Below are 24506 nucleotides of genomic sequence, written 5' to 3'. Positions count from 1 at the left end.
CCCAAATGTGATGACTGCAACAGTGAACACACTCTATTATCTACATTTATGGTAAGTGTACACAACTGTACTTTCTATTTCAGTCTTCCTAAAAGCTTGGTCAGCCATCACAAAAGATAAATGGGTGGTGTACCATATCCAGAGGTGGCATCAATACCATTCATTCGGTCCTCAAACACATTTCACCTCCCCTTTTACACATTCCACCTTTGCAAAAAAAAAAAAAGGGTTTTCATTCCAGTAGATTTGTCAATTCTTGCATAAGACAGCTGTCTCAAGAAGTCTACCAGACTTGAAAGGATCCATAATCTACTGTAGATTCCTTTTGGTTCCAGAGGTGACTTGAGATTTTCTGGATCTCTGTGGGCTAATTAACCTGTGTATAAAATGTGAAATTCTGAATGGTCATGGTGCAGTCCGTCCATCCATGTCTACAGGAAGGGGATTGGATGTGCTTTATAGACTTTCAAAATGCTTTCTACATATCAAGATAGGAAAGCAGTGCTTAGTCTACAGATAACAAAACATTGGGAATTAAACCAAAAGTGCATTCCGCAAGTCGGTTACAAATTCTAGAGGCTTTTTCAAGGACTCAAGACATCTGTGCTGCAGCAACATGGTCAACAAATGTATGCCTTCATCAGAAATTAGCTTTATCCCATATTGAGATCTAGAGCTTCCTTTGGTTCCACCTTTCTGTGGGGTATCCTGTCATGATGCCATCCAGGAAAAAGTAGCTGGAGATTCTGTTCCAGCAAATGAGACATATGGAGAAGATAACATAGGATATGAAAGTTATATACTTACAGTAATGGTATATCCTTATTGTACTTCTGCATCTGTCTTGACAACACTTCCACCATTCTCCCTTCCATATTGTCACCATCCATCCTAGGTGGACTTAGAAATTTGAAGCCTTTTCTCCATGACTGTCGAGTACCATTATCTTTGAAGGGGGCAGACTCTGAGGGGGATAGTAAGAGATCACTGCATTGTGGGAGTGTGGAGGAGCTTCAGACATTGGAGTAACATCTGAGTGAGAACATTGCCAGCTTGGATTCATGGGAGCAGATAAACAGTTGAGAATGGCAGAGAAGGACATTAAGGATCATTATGGTTAAGTATGCAACGTTAAGCTTTTTAGTGAAAGAGGTGTTGATTAAATGGAAACAGCATCATGTATTGAAGGAGAATATGATTTTCATATTGTCTTTTATGAACACATCTGATTTCTGGTCTAAGCTACTAAAAAACTTTGTATTTAAGGAAAGGCCAGCATTTCTCTTCATACAGAAAAGCTAGCCATATGAAATGGCGTGATGAGATTGCTTTCCACTGAGGTGTTGAGGCATCTTCGGGGATGGTTACTGCTTAAATAAAAAATATTGTCAGTTTGTCACTGCTTTGTCTCTTTCAGTAAAAAGTTAACTCTTAACATCATTACATTTGAATTATTCTTTAACATGCTGATACTGTGCCAACAGCAGTGCTACTATTTTTGATTTAGTATGCATTATAGTTTAAGGGGAAAGCCTTTAAATATACATGGGCCTTAAACCTAGTTCATTTATCATTTTTTTTTTTACAAACTCCTAATACTCTTAGATGTTTTAGATAACTTTCCTAGCTGCTTGTTTTTCTAAACTTTACAGATGGGCATATGTTCATTTTGTATAAGGTATGGTATGCTATAATACGGTTGCTACTGAAGTTCATTGTAATCCATAAGATGTTCTTCATGTTTCACTGTTGCAGTCATCCCATTTGGGTTATCTGCTTGCAGTAGCCCTCAGTCGGCCTGATTATCAAAGTCTTGGGTCCTGCGTCGGTTGCTGTCTCATTTTCCATGACGTCTGGTAGTCAGGGGTATAAAGCATGCAGCCGACGCCATTACATCAGTCTTTCTTGCTGTGCGGTGCCTGAAGCAGAAGCAGTTCGCAAGTGCCAGTCGGCCGACTCCTGAAATTTTCGTGTTCGAGTTTCAGAACCGAAGTCTTCAACTAGAGCTAAGTACCCCATTGGGGAAACTTTTTCTTGCTCTAAACCGATGTCAGTAAAAGTCAATAATTGTATTTCTTGTGAAAAGCAAATACCTCATAAAGATTTTCATTCGTACTGTATTCCTTGCGTAGGTCCTGACCACAACATACCTCACTGTCTGTTTTGTGCCTTGTTTAAACAAAGAACTATTCGCCGTCGATATATTTCCGCTTCTAAATATTTTGGTACTCTGTTCAATTACTCAGATATGGCTTCGGTAAGCCACCCGACTACCAACATTCCGAAAAAATGCAAGGTAAAGAGAGAGAGAGGCCACCTAGGTCCAAAGCTGCCAACTACGCTTCTCCTAAGCCAATCACCAGTTCGACGGTACTCAGTGAGGTGCTTTCGCAGCCCCTGATACCCGCTACTTCAGATTTGCAGGCATCTACTTAGACCCATTCGGAGTCCAGTATGCCACGAAATGCTTCAACTGTGGAACCAGCGGATGTCTCTACCTTGGATGGGTCCGGAGCCGCTGTGCAGGCACCAGCTTCTGAGGGCTATATTCAGGCCTACTGACTTGCATATTAAACAGATGCTATCTTCTTCTTCAAGGCCTAAAACTCGATCCATGCCTAGAAAACCGACGTCCAGACCGCATAGTCAGGCCTCTATGCCTAAAAAACAGTTGATAAGAATGGCTGAAGACCTTATTACGTTAATCAGGGGAAGCCAACCTTCCCCCTCTAAGAGACCTAGGACTGAATTTGCTTATGATTCTTCTGATCAGGATTCTGAAATTTCTGTTTCCTCTGATGACCAGGATTTACCCTCATCTACCTATGAGGATTCTGATGCAGAGGACTCAATTTCCTCTGCTTCCCCTCCAGAGGATTTCTCTTTTGGTGAAACCTTGCAAAGCCAGGATTACTCTGATTCTAAAAAGAGGCTTAGGGATTTCTTACTCCTGCCCCAACGCAGGCCTTTAGCTGTCCCCCCTGTACTGGACATTGTTGATGATGCCTTTTTTGGAATCTAGCTTGACCCCTGGCTCCTTACCTCCTGCTCCCAGAAAACCAGATAGATATTACAGGGTTCCTGACTCTCACAAGTTCCTTTTTAAAAATCCTACTGTGGATCCTGAGACCATTTCACAGGGACCCAAGGGCATTAAGGCTACTACTGCCAACCAAGGGCATTAAGGCTACTACTGCCAAAAATCCTACCCCCTCTGATAGAGATTCCAGGGCGCTGGGACAGATGGGGTAAGAAGGTATACACTTCTGCAACCTTGGCCATTAGGGCCTAAAACTGCCAGTTTCATATGTTAAAGTATCAGCAGCATATTATTGGATTGCTTAAACAGAAAATGATGTTGATTCCTGACTGTGCTGAAAATAAGGATTTGCAGGATTTAATGCATTCTGCTGAACAAGTTGGAAAACATACCTTGCAATGTGGTTTTGATTCACTAGAGGCATCTTGCAGGGCTGCTGTCACCGGGTCTGTACTTAGAAGGCATGCTTGGCTTAAGGTACAATCTTTGCCAGATCATGTTAAAGCTAAATTGCTGGATGCTCCCTTAAACCAGGACTGCCTGTTTGGCAATAAAGCAGAAGAAGTACTTAAAAAGATGGAGGAAAAAGCTAAATCTATGCAAACTGTTAAAGATTTCCTGCAAGTACAGTCTCCAAGATTTAGTAGGCATTTGTCCTCTAAAAATTGGTCCTTTCCTGCCTCTTCCAGGCCTTCAGTCCAAATCCAGCACCAGCAGAACACCCCAGGCTTCAGTCCCAAGGCACGCACCAGACTAAGCAGTGGGGGGCTCCCACTTCCAAAGCAGGGAGGAGTAAGACTACCCCCACTATGGTAAACTATCTCAATGGCTTAACTTTAAAACTTCCAAGCCCTTCTCAACTGACTGCTCCTTTAGGGGGAAAGATTGCTCTGCAGGCAAAAAACTGGGAACTCATTACACAGGACAAATGGGTTTTAAATATAGGATACAGATTCCACTTCCACACTTTACCAACCCCAAACGTTTGGCCAGATCTACCCTCAAATCAGGGCGGAGGCTCAAAGGCAAGATGTTCATTGTGTTACCCTGCTGCAGTCATCACACTTGGGTTATCCTGCCGTCAGACGGTCCCGCAGTCGGCCAGAGTTCCAAAGTCTTGGGCCGGCATCGGTTGCTGTCGCTTCCTCCCTGACGTCAGTGCGCCAGGGGTATGTAAGAGGCATCTGATGCCATTTTCTTCAGTCTTTCTTGGCACGCGGTGCCCGAAGCAGAAGCAGTTCACAAGTGGCAGTCGGCCGACACCTGAGATTTTTTAATCGAATTTCAGTCCGAAGTCTTCAATAAAGCTAAGTACCCCATTGGGGAACCTTTTCTTGCCTCAGTCCGATGTCAGAAAAAGTTAACAATTGCATTTCTTGTGGGAAGCAAATACCTCATAAGGACTTCCATTCTTATTGTATTCCTTGCCTAGGCCCAGACCACGACGTCACAGGTGGTCGGTTTTGTGCTAGGTTTAATAAACAAACTATCAAACGCCGTTTCGACTTCGCACGACATTACTTTGGTAGGAAATTTAATTATATCATGCTGTCGGAGCAGCCAACGGCCGGCATGCATAAAAAACGCAAGGATAAGGACAGGCAGCCTAGAACCAAGCCAGACTCCGAGGCCTCTGCTGGGCCTGTCGCCGGTTCTCTGGTTTTCAGTGAGGCGCCTACGCAGCCCCTGACGACCGCGGAAATGGAACCCCAGACAGCTTCGGATTCTCAAGCGGAGTGTACTAGGCCGTCGCAACCATCTTCATTAGGCCCTTCCGACACCGGAGCAGAAGGTGATCCCGGTGCAGTAGAAACGCCTTTGGTTCCCGAAGGTGTCTTCAGACCGACTACACTCACCATTAAATCTTATGCTAAGCTAAAAACTCCATTAAAACCAAAAAAGACTGTACATCAGTCTCCTGTTCAAGGCCCCATGCCTAAGAAACAGATGCTTAAGATGGCTGAAGATTTGATTTCCCTAATCAGGGGTTCCCATCCCCCTCCTGATAAAAGGCCAAGACAAGAGGAGGACTATGCTTCCTCTGACCAGGTTTCTGTTTCCTCAGATTCTTCTGAGGAACAGGATTACACTTTTCTCCCTTATGAAGATTCTGATGCTGAAGACTCTATTCCCTCAGCGTCTACCCCCTGAAGACTACTCCTTTGGGGAAACTTTACATACCATGAGGGAACATTTCCACTGGGAAGGCCAGGACTACTCTGATTCTAAGAAAAGGCTCCGAGAGTTTCTTTTACTACCCCAGCACAGACCACTTGCTATCCCTCCAGTTTTAGATATTGTGGATGATGTTTACTTAGAGTTTAGTCTAAATCCAGACTCCCTACCCTCCTGCTCCTGCCAAACCAGACAGATACTACAGAGTACCTGACACACACAAATTCCTTTATAAAAGCCCTCTGGCTGACCCAGAAACAATTTCCCAGGGTCCCAAAGGGGCTAAAGCTTCTACGGCTAAAAATCCTGAACCCTCTGAAAGGGATTCCAGAGCTTTAGATAGATGGCGGAAAGAAGATATACACCTCAGCTACTCTGGCTATGAGAGCATTAAATTGTCAGTTTCACGTGCTGAAATATCAGCAATTCCTAATGTCTCAATTAAAACAAAAACACTTTCTGAACAGGCTGAATTCAAGGAAATGCAGGATCTGTTGCACGCAGCTGAACAGGTGGGCAAACATACTTTACAATGTCGATTTGATTCATTGAAGCTTCCTGTAGAGCAGCTGTTTCTGGGTCTGTCATACGCAGACATGCTTGGTTAAAAGAACAAACCCCTACCTGATCATGTTAAAGCAAAATTATTGGATGCACCTTTACAGCAGGATGTCTTATTTGGTGTCAAAGCAGAAGAGGTTTTAAAGAAAATGGAGGATAAGGCAAAGTCTATGCATACGGTCAAGGATTTTTTACAGGTACAACCCCCTCGTTTCAGCAGAAATTGGCCAACAAAAAACTGGTCCTTTCCAGCTTCTGACAGACCACAGAGGGGCAAATACAGACGCCCAAGGGGCAGAGGTCAGTCACAAGGCCCTTACAAACCTCGCCAATGGAGTGCCACAACCCAGAAAGGAGATGAAGATGGGCCCCAAGCTAGCAGAAGACAAACACAATGACTCACCCCTCCAACTACCAAGCAAATCTCTCTTGGCATCTCCCTTGGGAGGAAAATTAGCACTTTTTGCAGACAGCTGGCACATCATCACAAAAGACAAATGGGTCCTAAACATTGTCTCACAAGGATACAGATTCCACTTTCATACCTTGCCAAGGATAAAAGGAATGCCAAACCTGCCACCAAATCAATGGACATAGGCACAAAAACAAATTACAGCTCTCATGGACATGAGAGCCATTCATCAGGTACCTACACAGGAGCAAGGACAAGGATTTTACTCAATTAGTCCTCAGAAAGGACAAAGCATGGAGACCCATTCTGGACCTTTCAATTCTGAACACCTATCTGCAAGTACCAAAATTCAAGATACTAACACTACAGCAGCTTCTTCCCATGCTGGGCAAGAAGGCTTGGCTAGTAACATTGGATCTCAGGGACATGCAGGTATGCCTCCTTATCAGACAAAATTGCAGAAGATACCTCCGCTTCATTGCAGGTTCAACCCATTATCAATTCTCTGCACTGCCCTTTGGCTTAGCTACTGCGCCCAGGGTCTTCACAAAATGCCTGGCACCAGTAATTGCATACTGCAGACAAAGAGGAATTAAAATATACCCATATCTGGATGACTGCCTTATTCAAGCAGAAAGCAAGGACATTCTTTTAAAACATCTGGCATTTGTCAAACACCTTCTAAGTTGCCTAGGGTACACAGTAAACGAAAAGAAATCAGAACTAGTGCCCTCACAAAACATAATATTCCTGGGTGCCAGCTTGAATACAACGGCCCAGATGGCTTATCTCACGCCAGACAAGCAACAACAGCTGACTCAATACTTCAAAATAATGGCAACAAAGACCCAACTCCCTGCAAGAAAAATTCTGCAGGCCTTGGGATTCATGGCATCTTGCATACTACTAATACCATTTGCAAAACTGCATATGAGGAAATTACAATGGTACCTGAAAAGCGTATGGACTCAGCACAGCCACAGCTTGGAAACAATGATACCACTCATTCCCTGCCTTCAACAGGAGTTTCTATGGTGGGCACAGGCATGTCACCTCAGCAAGGGTCAGCCTTTCACATTACCCACAGCCGGGCAAACTATGACAACAGATGCATCGGACTATGCCTGGGGAGCACACATGGCAGGACAGTGCATTCAGGGCAAATGGACTACAGATCAAAGGCATCTGCATATCAATCAAAAGGAAATGCTAGCAGTACAGAATACCCTAACAGCTTTCAAGGACCTCTTACACCCAGGACAACTAATAATAAAGACGGACAATACCACAGTAATGTGGTACATCAACAAGCAAGGGGGCACACATTCCTACCCTCTATGCAGGCAAGCAGTGACCTTGTGGAACACAGCACTGTCTTACCAAGTTCAACTACAAGCACAATTCCTGCTAGGAAAGAAAAACACATTGGCAGACGACCTAAGCAGAAACATCATGGATCCCCACGAGTGGAAACTGGATCCACAAGTATTTGCAATGATCACTCAAAAATGGGGACGCCCAGACATCTGTTTGCTAACCCCCAAAACTACCAACTTCAAAAATTTTGTACAAGGACATTCCACCCACAAGCTTGGAAAGTGGACGCCCTCTCATTCAGATGGAAAACATTAACAGTGTATGCCTTTACTCCACTGCCTCTTCTAGCAAAGGTGCTGCTGAAAGTCAGATTAGAGAGACCACAAATGATACTCATTGCACCAGACTGGCCATGCCAGCACTGGTATCCAATTCTAAAGAATATGGCCCACGGCCCACCATGGATTTTACCACAAATTCCTCACCTGCTCACCCAGCGAGACAATCAAATTCTACACAGCCAGCTCAAGACTTTAAACCTGGCTGCATGGCAAATTACCTAAACAATCAACCAACACCTCTATCCAAAGCTGTTATGAACGTCATTCTGGAGGGCAGGAGGTCCAGCACCAGGAAAACCTATTCAGACAAATGGAAAAGATTTTGCGCCTGGAACCAGGCTAAAGGCCAAAATCCCCTTGATCCAAACATTCCTCAGATTCTACAATATTTAACTGAGATGTTGCACAAAGGACTTTCCTTTTCATCTATTAAGATCCACGCCTCAGCAATTTCAGCTCATTACAACACGGATCCTCCTTTATTTTCACATCCACTGCTAAGATAGTGCCTCAGAGGGGCTAAGAACATAAGACCGCCCAGGAGAGCACCAACACCTTCTTCGGATCTCAACTTTGTTCTGGAAAAACTTACACTGCTGCCCTTTGAACCAGCTTTCTCAGCTGATTTAAAGTTTCTTTCATGGAAAACTGCCCTGCTGCTAGCAATAACTTCAGCTAGACGATTCTCAGAGCTACAGGCACTAATGGCAGTGGAGCCTTTCCTCATTTTTCATCAAGACAGAGTCTCTCTGTGAACTAACCCTTCCTTTATGCCAAAGGTGGTATCCAGTGTGACCCTAAACCAAACCATTCATTTGCCCACCTTTTTTCCCAAATCCCCAGAACAAAGGAGAAAGACTCCTGCACTCTTTGGACATTCACAGACAATTACGTTACTACTGGGATAAAACTAAGGCTTTCAGAAACTCTGACCAGCTCTTTGTAGCCTGTGCTGCAGGATCAGAAGGAAAAGCTATCTCAAAACAGACCATTTCAAAATGGATAGGACATTGCATACGTTTCTGCTACATGCATCATGGGAAACCGGTACCATTAGGCCCCACTCCACCAGGGCTACAGCTACATCAGCAGCATTTCCCAGGGGGGTGCCAACCAAGGATATTCTGGAAGCTGCAACTTGGAGTTCAGTGCACACTTTCACCAAACACTATCACTTACCTCTATATTCTAAGACTAGAGCTGGCTTTGCCACTGCAGTTTTGCAGGGCCTACTAGCTTCTTCTAACCCTGTTTAACTCCACCACCCATCCTTAGCTTTGGGGTTCAACCCAAGTGTGATGACTGCAGCAGGGTAACACGATGAACATAGTACAGTTTTGTAACTACCATAAATGTAGATGTTCGAGTGTTCACCCTGCTGCAGTCAAGGTTACCCTCCCTCCATCCCCTCTGAACTAGCTGGACTTATCCATACCTTTCTATCCTATACAACCTCTGTGGTGTATTTGCTTGTGACTGAAAGTATTGTTTTATTTTTACTTGTATATTTTTATATAGCAATAAGCATTGCCTACCTATTGGGGGCACCTGACATCTGGGGCAAGAAAAAATGAAGAAAATGGCGTTGGATGCCTCTGATATACTCCTGGTGCACTGGCGTCAGGGAGGAAGTGACAGCAACCGACGCTGGACCAAGACTTTGGAACTCTGGCTGACTGCGGGACTGCCTGACGGCAGGATAACCCAAGTGTGATGACTGCAGCAGGGTGAACACTCGAACATCTACATTTATGGTAGGTACAAAACTGTACTTTCTCTCTCTAAGTATATAAGCTATTCATACAGTCCCAGAAGAGGAAAGGGGAGAAGGTCTCTACTCGAGACTTTTCCTGGTGCCCAGAAAAGACAACTCCTGGTGTCCTATCCTGGATCTCTCTATCCTAAACACTTTTTTGATTATCCCAAAATTCAAGATGCTAACTCTTCACCAGTTGCATCCTATGCTAGGCAAGGATGCCTGGTTGGCAACACTGGATTTAAAGGAAGCCTACCTACACACCCAGTCAGGGAATCTTGCAGAAGATACCTACGCTTCAAAGCAGGCTTCATGCAGTTCTCTGCACTGCCCTTTGGCTTATCTACTGCACCCAGGGTATTCACAAAGTGCCTAGCTCCAGTTGCTGCATTTTGCAGGCAAAGAAATATTCAAATATACCCATACCTGGACGATTGTCTAATTCAGGCAGAAAGCCAGGACATACTTTTGAATCATTTGGCATTTGTACAAAAAGTGCTAACTTCTCTGGGGATACACCATAAACAAAACGAAGTTACATCTTGTACCCTGCCAACAAATTGTGTTCCTGGGAGCAAGTTTGAACACAACTTCCCAGATGGCTTTCCTCACACCAGAGAAACAAGTTCATTTGACAGTTTACTTCAAACTAATGGCCACAAACCCCCTGCTGTCTGCAAGACAAATACTGCAAGCCTTGGGGTTCATGGCATCCTGCATTCTCCTAATTCCATATGCAAGACTGCATATGAGGAAACTACAATGGTATCTAAAAAGCCTATGGTGTCAACATTCTCAGGATCTAGAAGCAATGATTCCTATCATACCTTGCCTACAGTTAGAGTTCCTTTGGTCGGCAGAGGCCTGCCACCTAAACAAGGGACTGCCATTCACTCTACCCCCTGCCGCCCAAACCCTAACAGATGCATCAGTCTATGCATGGGGGGGCCCACTTGGCAGGGAAGTGCATTCAGGGCAAATGGAACCCAAGTCAAATGCACCTGCATATCAATCAGAAAGAAATGTTAGCTGTACAGAATGCTCTGACGGCCTTCAAGGGCCACATGCTTCCAGGACAATTAATGGTAAAGATGGACAACAACACTGTTATGTGGTACATAAACAAGCAGGGGAGAACCCACTCATACCCTCTCTGCAGACTAGCCATGGCTGTGTGGAACACAGCCTTGAGCTACCAAGTGCACCTACAGGCTCAGTTCCTGCCAGGAAAGCTAAATACACTGGCAGACGAACTAAGCAGAAATCTCATGGACCCATACGAGTGGAAACTGGAACCACAGACATTCAACATGTTAAATGGGAGTGCCCAGAGATAGACCTATTTGCCTTTCCTCAGAACTACCAATTGGACAAATTCTGCACAAGGACTCCCCACATACAAGCTTGGAAAGTGGATGCCCTGTCCTTCACTTGGAAAAATCTTATCTGTTTATGCCTTTCCTCCTCTGCCTCTCCTCTCCAAGGTACTACTAAAGATCAAACGGGACAAACCAAGGATGATACTGATCGCACCAGACTTGGCCACACCAGCACTGGTACCCCCTCTTGCGCAGTGTGTCAGGAGAGCCCCAACTCCAGCCTGGGACCTTAACTTTGTATTGGAAAACCTCACTCTACCTCCTTTTGAGCCAGCTGCAAGTGCAGAGTTATAATTCCTTTCTTGGAAAACAGCCTTCCTTTTAGCCATCACTTCAGCAAGAAGGGTGTCTGAATTACAGGCCATTATGGCAGTGGAGCCTTTTATAATCTTTCATGCGGACAGGGTGTCCCTCAGGACCAATCCCTCCTTCATGCCCAAGGTACTATCTAGTGTGGCGCTTAATCAGTCCATTCATTTGCCACCCTTCTTTTCTAATCCACAGAACAAAGGGGAATGTATACTGCACTCCTTAGATGTGCACAGACAACTTAGACAACTTAGATTTTACTTCGACAGGACTAAACCTCTCAGGAAATCTGAACAGCTGCTGTTGGAATTAGCTGCAGGGGCAGAGGGGAAGGCCATTTCAAAGCAAACCATTTCTAAATGGATAGGCCATTGCATTCATTTCTGCTATAAGCACCATGGAAAACCTATCCCACAGGGGATAAGACCACATTCAACCAGGGTTGCATTTACCTCTACAGCCTTTTTCAGGGGTGTCCCTACCAGGGACATCCTAGAAGCAGCTGCCTGGAGTTCTGTACATACTTTCACCAAGCATTACCATTTGCCAGTTTTCTCTAAATCCAGAGCCGACTTTGCCACTGCAGTCTTGCAAGGCCTTATAGCTGGTCCTAATACCATCTAATTTCCTCCTCCCATCCTTAGCTTTGGGAATATTCCCAAATGTGATGACTGCAACAGTGAAACACGAAGAACATAGTACAGTTGTGTACACTTACCATAAATGTAGATGTTCGAGTGTATTCATTGTTGCAGTCCTGGTTACCCTCCCTCCAGCCCCCTGAATTCCTTTGGCTATACCTCTATTCCTTTTTACTATGTTTAAAGTTTTTTGTTGTATTTGCTTTTTTGTTGGAGGTGTAACCTTGTATATATATGTTTAATTGCTTCCCATTAGGGGGGCAACTGACTATCTGGGGCAAGAAAAACTGATGTAATGGCGTCGGCTGCATGCTTTATACCCCTGACTACCTGACGTCATGGAAGATGAGACCGCAACGACGCAGTACCCAAGACATCAGGCCGACTGAGGGCTACTGCAAGCAGATGACCCAAATGTGATGACTGCAACAGTGAATGCACTCTAACATCTACATTTATGGTAAGTGTACACAACTGTACTTTTTGAGAACAGGACCAGGCAGGTGGGAAAGGCTTAGCCCAAGGGGCAAATCACTTTTAATAGGCACAGATGACCACATTGATTTTAAGCCAGTATTTAGAATGTTAATTTTTTTCAATGTTACAGAGATTATTAGAAAGGATTTGATTTTGTCATTGAGTGTTTTTCTTTTTCAATTTTCAGGACATCTGCTTATACTTCAAAAGTTAAAAGGGGATACCCCACAAAAATGAACCAGCATGGTTATGACCGATCGAGAGATCGGCGGAGATCTGGAGATCGCTCTCGTGACTCTTCTCATGAACGAATAGAAAGTCAGTTAACTCCATGCATCAGAAATGTTACATCACCAACAAGGCATCATCACAGTGGTATTTTATTTTATTTTATTTTATTTTTAATGGAGAATTATTTGTATCTGGTTCACTGTGTTAGTTTAATGCAGTCTGGTGAGGATTTTGATCTTACTTTAGAGAATACTTTCTAGCACATCTTTAGCAGTAGGACAGTCATTTGACTACTCTTACCTTGAGGAAAAATTATTGGCACACACTTAACTCCTCCACTGTTTCTGCTAAAATCCTGTGCATCTTCAAAGTCTTGTGTGTTCGTTCTGAGTTATTAGGGGATGGGGAGTCTGAAAATGTATTTAGTTTTAATTTTTTTTTTGGTTTTCATAAAGCAAGAAATCTTGAAAAATGTGACTTGGGTTCAAATGGAGATGACAAGAAATAACTGTATAAAAGATCAATATGCTAAACAGTGTGTCCATATAAGACAAATGAAAATACACATTCAAAAGAACTGTCGTGTAATAGGTGGGAGCAATAGCTTTCTATCATAATGGCTACTCTGTCCATATTATCTTGGAGTGCAAATGGTCATAGACAAAAGGAAAATGGTGTCTAATTATATTGGGGAATATAGGGTACAGATAGCAGTGTTGCAGTGGACTCATTTGTATAGAAATAAGATTGTAAATTTCGGGATGGCTGTTGAGCAGAATGTCAGAGACAAAGGAAGAGGGCAGTAATAATACTTGACTGCTAGATAGGCTCCAGTAGTGATAGAAGAGGGGAGGGCAGTGGTAGTTTTGTGGTAGTAAGGGGCTGTTGGCAAGGGAGGAAGGAGGGTTTTGCTTACACATATTTATATTCCACCAAAGAATGCTGTTATGGACCTTAAGAAAATTTTGGGAGAAATAACCAGTTTTCAGTAGGGAATATTTGTAAGTGGTAACTGGACCTTGATTTGAAGTAATAAGGATGTATCAGGAGGATCTAGAAGGGAAAATGTAACGAGGGTAGATTTCTGAAAAAAAAAATGAAAATATTTTGTATGGATGATGTATATTCAGTAGTAGGAACTCGCACAGAATTTACGTATTTCCCAAGGTGCAATAACTGGTGTACACAGAATAGAATTTATATTTCACAGGCACTTGTGAATTTAATTGAAAGCTTTGACACACATCCAGTAACTATTTCAGATCCTGCACCAGTACAAACTAAAATAAAAATATAGGGTCATGAAGTAAAAATGAGGTGATGCTTTATTTCATGCTTGGACCCCCCAGCCCCCTTTTTATTTTCTTCAAGAAATTCTGAATCTGTATTTTTCTCTGCAACAGATGGTGTCAGACAAAAAGGTTCTGAAAATAATTCTTCGAGGTGACAGCAGTGGGTGGAAACATCTCCCTTCCATGGGGTTATTTCTCATCCCCCAGATTAGACTCTTGTCAGCACTTGTTTTTCATTACATGTACCAAGCAGTGATAGAAACCATCCCTCCTTCCCAGGTGGGGAAGGGGTTTTATTCAAGGATGTTCTTAATATCAAAGAAAAAAATGCTTGGAAATCAGTTCCAGATCTTTGTTTCCTAAACGTGTTTGTGCACAAATTCAAAATGATGCTTCACACCCTGTAACCTCTTCCTTTTTCAAGTTTCCTGTTAATACGAGAGAGAAAAGATGTTTATTGTAACATCCCTATGCATCCAGACTTAAGGCGTTGCTTAACATTTTGTGCATCTGGATCACATTACTAGATGTACTTCGTGTTTCACGTTGCAGTCATCACACTTTTGTTATCCTGCTAGGGGTAGCCCTCAGTTGGCCCGAATACCAGAGGCTTAGTATTTCTGTGTCTGTTGCTGTCGCTTCAGGACTGACGTCAGGTCGTCAGGGGTATAAAAACAGGCAGACGATGCTATTACATTAGTCTTTCTTGATGAGGAGCCCGAAGCAGAAGCAGTTCGCTTGAGTGCCGGTCGGCCGCTACCTGAGTTGTCGTTTCCAAAATTGCATCATCTTGAAGTCTTCTAAAGCTAAGTACTCCATTGGGGATCCTTTTTTGCTGTAACCGATGTCAGAAAAAGGTAACAATTGTCTCGCCTGTGGAAAGCAAATACCACATCGAGATTTCCATTCTTACTGCGTCACCTGTTTAGGCCCAGACCATGACGTACCTCGCTGTCGGTTTTGTGCTTTGTTCAACGCTCAAACTATTCGTTGTCGGGCCCTTATTGTAGCTAAATACTTTTGTTCTCAATCTCCGTATTCCGAAATGTCTTCGGTAAGCCATCCGACTACTGATCTTCCGAAAAAATGTAAGGATAAAGACAGAGACAGACTGAACAGGTCCAAAACTGCCAACGACACTTCCGTTAAGCTAGTTGCCATTTCACCGGTACTCAATGAGGCACTTTCGCAGCCCCTGACGCCCGCTTGGATGGATTAGCAGGCCGCTACCGAGACCCATTTGGAGTCCAGTATGCCGCAAGACTCTTCTTTGACTACGGAACCTGCGGATATCTCTACCTTGGATGGGTCTGTAGCCGCTGTGCAGGTACAGGCTTCTGAGGAAGTTCTTCACACTGCCGATATTTGACACAAACCGACTACTTCTTTCACGTCTTCAGTTCTTTCTAAAACTTCCAAGTTTCTAAGTCCAAGAGTACGAGCTACACCTAAAAAAATGACGACCCAAACTCAAGTGTCTGCTTCTTTCCACAATCTCGGATGCTTAAAATGGCAGAAGACCTGATCCTGCTGATTAGGGGAAGCAGCCTTCCCCTGCTAAAAGAAAGAGACTTGTCCCCAGCAGCTTTATCTGATCAAGAGTCAAATGAATCTGAGGTTTCTGAATATGAAGACATGCCCTTATCTGCCTATGCGGATTCAGATGCAGAGGAATCCTTTCCTTCTGCCTCCCCTCCAGAGGATTTTTCTTTTGGTGAAACCCTACATACTTTGAGAGAGCATTTCCATTGGGATTGCCAGGATTATCCTCAGTCCAAAAAGAGACTCAGAGAATTTTTAGATTTACCACAGCACAGACCGTTGGCTATCCCTCTTGTTCTGGATGCAGTGGATGATGTCTTTATGGAATCCAGTCTAACTCCTGATACTTTACCCCCTGCTCCAAGGAAACCTGACCGGTACCACAGAGTCCCTGACTCGCACAAATTTCTCTTCAAAAATCCTACTGCTGACCCAGAGGTCATCTCCCAAGGAACTAAAGGAATAAAAGCAACTACAGCTAAGAATTCCACCCCCTCTGACAGGGATTCCCAAGCTTTAGACAGATGGGGTAAAAAAAGTATACACCTCTGCAACTCTCGCCATTAGAGCATTGAATTGTCAGTTCCGCATGCTGAAATACCAGCAACATACTATGGAACTTATTAAGCAAAAATTATCTACCTTTCCTGACTGTGCAGAAAATAAAGAATTACAGGAGCTTATGCATTCTGCAAGCCAAGTTAGCAAGCATACCTTGCAATGTGGGTTTGACGCCCTAGAAGCATCTTGCAGGGCAGCAGTCACAGGTTCTGTACTTAGAAGGCATTCCTGGCTTAAGGAGCACACCTTGCCAGACCATGTCAAATCAAAATTATTGAATGTTCCTCTGAACAAGGACAATCTGTTTGGCACCAAAGCAGAAGAGGTTTTAAAAAAGATGGAAGAAAAGGCTAAGTTTATGTAGAAAGTCAAAGATTTTTTGCAAGTGCAGCCTCCAACATTCAGTAGGCATTGCCCCTCAAAACATTGGTCCTTTCCAGCCCCCTCAAGGCCATCTCAAACTAGACCCAGAGGAACCAGATCCCCCCCCAGATTACAGTCTCAGGGTATGCAGAGATCTAAGCAATGGAGTACCTCCACTTCTATAGCAGGGAGTGCTAAACCACCCCCTTACGGAAAGAATTCACAATGACTTCTCAACTCCACTCCTCACCTCTGCCCAATTGCTTGTGCCCCCAGGAGGAAAACTTGCCCACCATGAAAAAAACTGGACCTCCATCACCAGTGATCTATGGGTCCTCAACATAGTATTCCAGGGGTACAAATTTTATTTCCACACGCTGCCAACCCCAAAAGGGTTCCCAGACCTTCCTCCAAACCAGTGGCCAGAGCCACAAAACCAAGTTCAGTCCCTGCTCTCCATAAGGGCAATTCATCCTATTCCTGCAGAACAGATAGGCCAAGATTTTTATTCCAGACTTTTCCTGGTACCCAGAAAAGAGGGCACTTGGCACCCAATCTTAGGTCTATCCATTCTAAACACCTTCCTGATGATAACAAAATTCAAAATGCTCACCGTACAGCAGCTTCTCCCTATGCTATCCAAAGATGCCTGGTTAACCAACCTAGACCTAAATGAGGCCTATCTGCACATCCCAATCGGGGACTCTTGCAGTAAATATCTATGTTTCAGGGCAGGATCTATGCATTATCAGTTCTGTGCACTTCCATTTGGCTTATCCACTGCTCCCAGAGTTTTCACAAAATGCCTGGCTCCAGCCATTGCCTGTTGCAGGCAGAGAAATATTCAAATTTTCCCTTACTTGGACGATTTCCTGATCCAGGCAGAGAGTCAGGAAAAGCTGTTGCAGCACCTGACATTTGTAAAGGACCTTCTAACCTCCCTGGGGTACACTGTCAATGAAAAGAAATCCAAACTAGTCCCCAGTCAAAACATTGTATTCCTGGGAGCAAGCTTGGATGCAACATAACAGATGGCATTCCTTACTCCAGAAAAACAAAGCTATCTGACAGGCTACTTCGCTCAAATGGCCACCAGAACCCAGCTATCGACAAGGAAAATCCTGCAGGCTCTAGGGTTCATGGCCACCTGCATTCTACTAATTCCATATGCCAGACTGCAGGGACATTCTGGAAGCTGCTACTTGGAGTTCTGTTCATACCTTCACCAAGCATTACCACCTGCCTGTTTTTTCCAAATCCAGGGCAGACTTTGCAACAGCAGCACTGCAGGACATACTAGCCAGCCCAAACTATTCTTGACTGCTTCCACCCATTCTTCAGCTTTGGGAATCAAACCAAGTGTGATGACTGCAGCAGTGAAACATGAAGAACATAGTACAGTTGTGTCTGTCTATGTCTTTCGGCTTTTCCCAGTTAGGGGTCACCACAGCGGAACTCCGGTCCGCTAATGATTGGCAGTTGATTTTTACGTACCGGCTTGCCAGGCCTGACACATAACCTTCAACAAAGGTACGCCCGTTCACGCATGTCTCCACGCAGAAGACACTCAGTTGTGTACACTTAGATAAATGTAGATGTTCGAGTGTATTCACCGTTGCAGTCCTGGATGTTCATCGTGTTTCACTGTTGCAGTCATTACACTTGGGTTATCCTGCTGGCAGGCTACCCGCAGTCGATCTGAATTCAAAAGTCCTGGTCCGGCGTCGGTTGCTGTTGCCTCTTCCCTGACGTCAGTGCGCCAGGGGTATATAAGATGCATCCAACGCCATTTTCTTCAGTCTTTCTTGCCGCGCGGTGCCCGAAGCAAAAGCAGTTCACAAGTGCCGGTCGGCCGACTCCTGAGATTTGCGAATTTGAATTTCAGATCCGAAGTCTTCAGTAAAGCTAAGTACCCCGTTGGGGAAACTTTTTCTTGCTCCAGTCAGATGTCAGTAAAAGTTAACAATTGTATTTCTTGTGGGAAGCAAATACCTCATAAGGATTTTCATTCTTACTGTATTCCTTGCCTAGGCCCTGACCGCAACGTTGCTAGTTGTCGGTTTTGTGCTAGATTCAACCAACACACTATTAAGCGTCTGTTCGATTTTGCTTTACATTACTTTTGCCGAAGGTTTAACTATATAATGCCGTCGGAACAACCAAAGACCGGAGTCCATAAAAAGCTCAAGGACAAAGAAGAAGACAGGCATCCGAGTTCCAAAACCGACGACGAAGCCTCTTCTAGGCCAGTCGCCAGTTCGCTGGTTTTCAGTGAGGTGCTTTCGCAGCCCCTGACACCTGCTACCTCAGACCCACAGGCCGCCTCCGACTCCCACGTGGAGACAGCTAGGCCTCTGGAAACTCAAGGTATTGGGCCTACGGAAACAATTCCCTCAGATGGGTCTGGAGCCGCTGAGCAGGCATCGGCTTCTGAGGGTGTTTTCAGACCTACACAGCTTACTATCAAGACCTCTTCAGCAGCCAAGGCAAAGTCTAAAACACCTTTAAAGACAAAGAAACAAGTACAGCATTCTCCTGGACAGTCATCCATGCCAAAGAAACACATGCTCAAAATGGCTGAGGACCTAATTACTTTGATCAGGGGCTCCCATCCCCCTCCTGATAAAAGGCATAGGCAAGACCCTGACTATGACTCCTCTGACCAGGTTTCTATTTCTTCTGATTCCTCTTCAGAACAGGGATATTCTCTTCCTCCCTATGAGGACTCTGGTGCCGAAGAATCTATCCCTTCAGCCTCTCCTCCTGAGCACTACTCTTCTGGGGAAACCCTGCACACCATGAGGGAACATTTCCATTGGGAGAGCCAGGATTATTCAGAATCCAAGAAAAGGTTCAGAGACTTTCTTTTATTGCCTCAGCACAGGCCTCTTGCTATCCCCCCTGTACTAGATATTGTTGTTGATGTTTTTTCTGAATCCAGTTTGACTCCTGATTCTTTACCCCCTGCACCAGTTAAGCCAGATAGGTACTACAGGGTTCTAGATTCTCATAAATTTCTTTATAAAAACCCTGCTGCTGATCCAGAAACTATTTCTCAGGGTCCCGAAGGGGTCACGGCTTCCACTGCAAAGAACCTTGTTCTCTCTGATAGGGATTCTAGAGCACTGGACAGATGGGGGAAAAATTTTTACACCTCTGCTACTTTAGCTGTAAGGGCTTTAAACTGCCAGTTTCTCATGTTTAAATATCAACAATACCTAATGTCTTTGCTAAAACAGAAAATGCTTACAAGCTGTGAATGTCCTGAGAACAAGGAAATGCAGGATTTATTGCATGCAGCTGAACAAGTGGGAAAGCATACTTTGCAATGTGGTTTTGATTCATTAGAGGCATCTTGCAGAGCCGCAGTTACAGGTTCTGTCATTTGAAGGCATGCTTGGTTAAAAGAACATAGTTTACCTGATCATGTTAAAGCAAAATTATTGGATGCTCCATTACAGCATGATACTTTGTTTGGTGTTAAGGCAGAAAAGGTGTTAAAGAAAATGGAGGATAAAGCAAAATCAATGCAGACAGTAAAGGATTTCTTACAGGTTCACCCACCTAGATTTAGCAGGAACTGGCTTTCTAAAAATTGGTCCTTTCCAGTGTCAGACAGGCCACAAAGAAGTAGATACAGACACCCAAGAGGCATATCTCAGCCCCAAGATTCATACAGACCTAAAAAATGGGGTGCTTCAGCCCCCAAAGGTGGAGAAGACAAATCACAACCTTATAGGAAACAGTCCCAATTACTTTCCTCTACAGATGCCAAGCACTTACCTTTTGACAGCACCCTTAGGGGGAAAACTAGCACTTTTCTCACAAAATTGGCACATTATTACCCAGGACAAATGGGTACTGAATATTGTTTCTCAGGGTTACAGGTTCCACTTTCACACCCTACCAAGGTCAAAAGGTATGCCAGACCTGCCACAAAATCAATGGGCAGAGGCACAAAAACAAATTTCTGCTCTTATGGACATGAGGGCTATTCACAAAGTACCACAGCAAGAACAGGGGGCAAGGATTTTACTCAAGACTTTTCTTGGTACCCAGAAAGGACAAAGCCTGGAGACCCAATACTGGACCTGTCTATTCTAAATACTTTCCTGGATGTTCCAAAATTCAAAATGTTGACACTACAGCAACTTCTACCCATGCTGGGAAAGAAGGCTTGGCTAGTTACTTTGGACCTCAGAGGCATACCTGCATGTCCCAATCAGACAGTCTTGCAGAAGATACCTCAGATTTATAGCTGGCTCAGTGCATTACCAATTCTCTGCACTGCCCTTTGGCTTATCTACTGTGCCCAGGGTCTTCACAAAATGTCTGGCACCAGTAATTGCATTTTGCAGACAAAAAGGAATTCAAATATATCCCTACTTGGACGACTGCCTAATTCAAGCAGAGAGCAAGGGCATTCTACTAAAGCATCTGGCGTTTGTAAAAAGATTACTAATTTGCCTAGGGTACACAGTAAACTAAAAGAAATCAAAACTAGTGCCCACTCGAGATAATATTCCTGGGTGCAAGCTTAAATACAACGGCCCAGATGGCTTATCTCACTCCAGACAAGCAAAGGCAACTGACCCATTACTTTCAAATGATGGCAACAAAGACCCAGCTACCTGCAAGAAAAATTCTGCAGGCTTTGGGCTTCATGACATCCTGCTAATTCCATATGCAAGACTGCATATGAGGAAGCTACAGTGGTATCTAAAAAGTGTTTGGACTCAACATTGCCACAGCCTGGAAACAATAACTCTTATTCCCTGCCTGCAAAAGGAGTTTTGATGGTGGGCACCGGCCTGTCACCACAACAAGGGACAGCCTTTCAGTAACAGATGCATCTGATTACGCCTGGGGGGCACACATGGCAGGGAAATGTATTCAGGACACGTGGCCCGTGGACCAAATGCATCTTCACATCAATCAAAAAGAGATGCTAGCTGTACAGAATGCCCTGACAGCCTTCAAGGATATACTACATCCAGGGCAACTACTACTAAAGACGGACAATACTATAGTTATGTGGTACATAAACAAGCAAGGGGGGCACACATTCTACCCCCTCTGCAGGCGAGCCATGACTTTGTGGAACACAGCACTGACCTATCAAGTACATCTGCAGGCATAATTCCTGCCAGGGAAGAAAAATACTTTGGCAGACGAACTAAGCAGAAACCTCATGGACCCTCACGAGTGGAAACTAGATCCACAGGTCTTCAACATGATAACAAGGAAATGGGGATGCCCAGACATAGATCTTTTTGCCTCCCCTCACAACTGCCAACTACAGAGATTCTGCACAAGGACTTATCACTCACAAGCATGGAAAGTGGATGCTGTATCATTCAGCTGGAAAACCCTGACAGTTTATGCCTTTCTACCACTGCCTCTCCTTCCCAAGGTACTCCTAAAAGTCAGACAAGAGAAGCCAAAAATGATTCTGATTGCCCCAGACTGACCACGCCAGCACTGGTATCCAATCCTAAAGAGCTTGTCTCAAGGCCCAGCCTGGATTTTACCTCAAATTCCTCATCATCTGACTCAACAAAACGATCAGATCCTGCACAGCCAACTCAGAACCTTAAATCTGGCTGCATGGCCAATAATATAGCCACTCAGAACACACCTCTCTCTAAAGCTGTTATGGAAGTCGTTTTGGAAGCCAGGAGGCCCAGCACCAGGAAATCTTATGCAGAAAAATGGAAAAGATTCTGTGCTTGGAACCAGGCACAAGGACTTGAACCACTTGTTCCAAATATTCCTCAGATTTTACAATACCTAACTGAGATGCTGGACAAAGGCCTATCCTTCTCATCAATTAAGATCCATGCCTCTGCCATTTCAGCTCATTGCAATACGGAACCTCCTATTTTCTCACATCCACTGCTAAGACAGTACCTCAGAGGGGCAAAAAAACATAAGACCCCCAAGGAGAGCACCGATACCTACATGGGACCTCAACTTTGTCTTGGAAAAGCTCACACTGCCTCCTTTTGAGCCAGCCAATACAGCTGATATAAAATTCTTATCATGGAAAACTGCTCTGCTCCTAGCAATAACTTCAGCAAGAAGAGTCTCAGAGTTACAGGCATTAATGGCAGTGGAACCTTTTATCATTTTTCATCCGGACAGGGTTTCTCTAAGGACAAACCCAACATTTATGCCAAAGGTATATTCCAGTGTGGCTCTTAACCAAACCATTAATTTGCCAACATTTTATCCAAATCCCCAGAGTAAAGGGGAGAGACTTCTGCACTCTTTGGACATACACAGGCAGCTACGCTTCTACTTGGATAAAACAAAAGCTTTCAGAAAAACTGAGCAACTGTTTTGTAACATATGCTGCAGGATCACAAGGAAAGGCTATCTCAAAGCAGACTATTTCAAAATAGATAGGACACTGCATTCATTTATGCTATGCACAGCATGGCAAGTCAGTGCCTCAGAATATTAGGCCACATTCTACCAGGGCAGCAGCCACTTCAGCAGCCTTTCTCAGAGGAGTGCCAACCAAGGAAATTTTGGAGGCTGCAACTTGGAGTTCAGTACACACTTTTACCAAGCATTATCACTTGCCTCTTTATTCTAAATCCAGAGCAGGCTTCACCACTGCAGTTCTGCAGGGCCTTATAGCCACTCCTAATCCTATTTAGACCCAGCCACCCTACCTTAGCTTTGGGATTCAACCCAAGTGTAATGACTGCAACAGTGAAACACGATGAATATAGTACAGTTGTGTGCCTACCATAAATGTAGATGTTCGAGTGTATTCACTGTTGCAGTCCAGGTTACCCACCCTCCATCCCCCTTTCTTTTCTGGGACTTATCTATACTTCTCTATCCTATACAACCTATGTGGTGTATTTGCTTGTAGATTAAGGTATTGTTTTTATTTTACTGTATGTTTTTATAAGCAATATGTATTGCCTACCTTCTTGGGGGCACCTGACATCTGGGGCAAGAAAAACTGAAGAAAATGGCGTCGGCTGCATCTTCTATACCCCTGGTGCACTGACGTCAGGGATGATGCGACAGCAACCGACGCCGGACCAGGACTTTTTTAAATTCAGGCCGACTGCGGGTAGCCTGCCCACATGTAATGACTGCAACAGTGAATACACTCGAACATCTACATTTTTGGTAGGTACACAACTGTACTTTTCCCACCCTCCAGCCCCCTTGTCTGTCTCTCTCTCTTCCTCACTCCTTACAGGGCTGTTGGTATTTAATTTTTGCTGGTGGTGTTTTTCCACCATAACTTAACCCCCTATTTGGGAGTGCCTAACATTTGTGGCAAGAAGAACTGATGTAATGGCATCGGCTGCCTGTTTTTATACCTCTTGATGACCTGACGTCAGTCCTGAAGTGACAGCAACCGACGCAGAAATATTAAGCCTCTGGTATTTGGGCCGAGTGAGGGCTACTCCTGGCAGGATAAGCCAAGTGTGTTGACTTCAACAGTGAATACACTCTAACATCTACATTTATGGTAAGTGTACTTTATCTGCATTAACCTTTGAACTATACACTGAACCAAGGGTGTTCACAAAGTGTCTCCAGTTATAGTTTATTGTAGGCTGCAATGTATCTGCATTTTTCCATATTTAGATGAGTTGCGTATCTTTTCAGAGTCTCTCTAAAAGTGTCAGGAATCTGCCTCTTGGGTGAGAAATCTGTTACACAAGCTGGAATTCCAAGAAAGTATGACTGCTTCATACAAGATTGTGTTCCTGGGACATCAAGTAAATATCTCCATTCGAAAAACTTTTCTTCCACAGGGGAAAAAAAAGCTCTACATCTAGATGTATTAAGGAATGCTTCAAGATCTGGGGTCTCATGGCATCTATGATTTTCCAGATACCCCTGGCGTGACTCCACATGACAGAGACAGTAGTACCTGAAATTTCTTTGTTGCCAGCATCAAGACCCTTGTCTTTTCAAATCCCAGTGGGGGGTTTATCAGAAGAGAAATCATTTGGTAGAGAGACCAGATATCCTTACATCCAGGTCTCTCCTTTTCCCTCCATGCTCCAAAACAGTCAGTCATCACCAACTCCCTGGACTTTGCATGGAGAGCAGTTTCAGGAATGATAAAAA

The 24506-nt window shown here is 44.1% G+C and overlaps 1 protein-coding gene across 5 annotated transcripts in view; it reads left to right on the top strand.

Moving 5' to 3' along the window:
- BTBD10 (BTB domain containing 10) overlaps positions 1-24506 on the top strand; it is a 1432231-nt gene that overhangs the window by 740926 nt on the left and 666799 nt on the right. For all 5 annotated transcript variants that reach the window (XM_044059092.1, XM_044059096.1, XM_044059093.1 and 2 more), the window contains one exon: positions 12596-12783. In XM_044059092.1, coding sequence (XP_043915027.1) covers positions 12596-12783 — 188 coding nt within the window. The remainder of the gene's footprint in view (positions 1-12595; positions 12784-24506) is intronic.

This window comes from Protopterus annectens, chromosome 17.part0 (assembly GCF_019279795.1).
Source record: "Protopterus annectens isolate FY-2018-M chromosome 17.part0, PAN1.0, whole genome shotgun sequence".
Lineage (NCBI taxonomy): Eukaryota > Metazoa > Chordata > Ceratodontiformes > Protopteridae > Protopterus > Protopterus annectens.
Note: the sequence above shows the minus strand (reverse complement) of the source record. Positions and strands in the feature narration are given on the sequence as shown.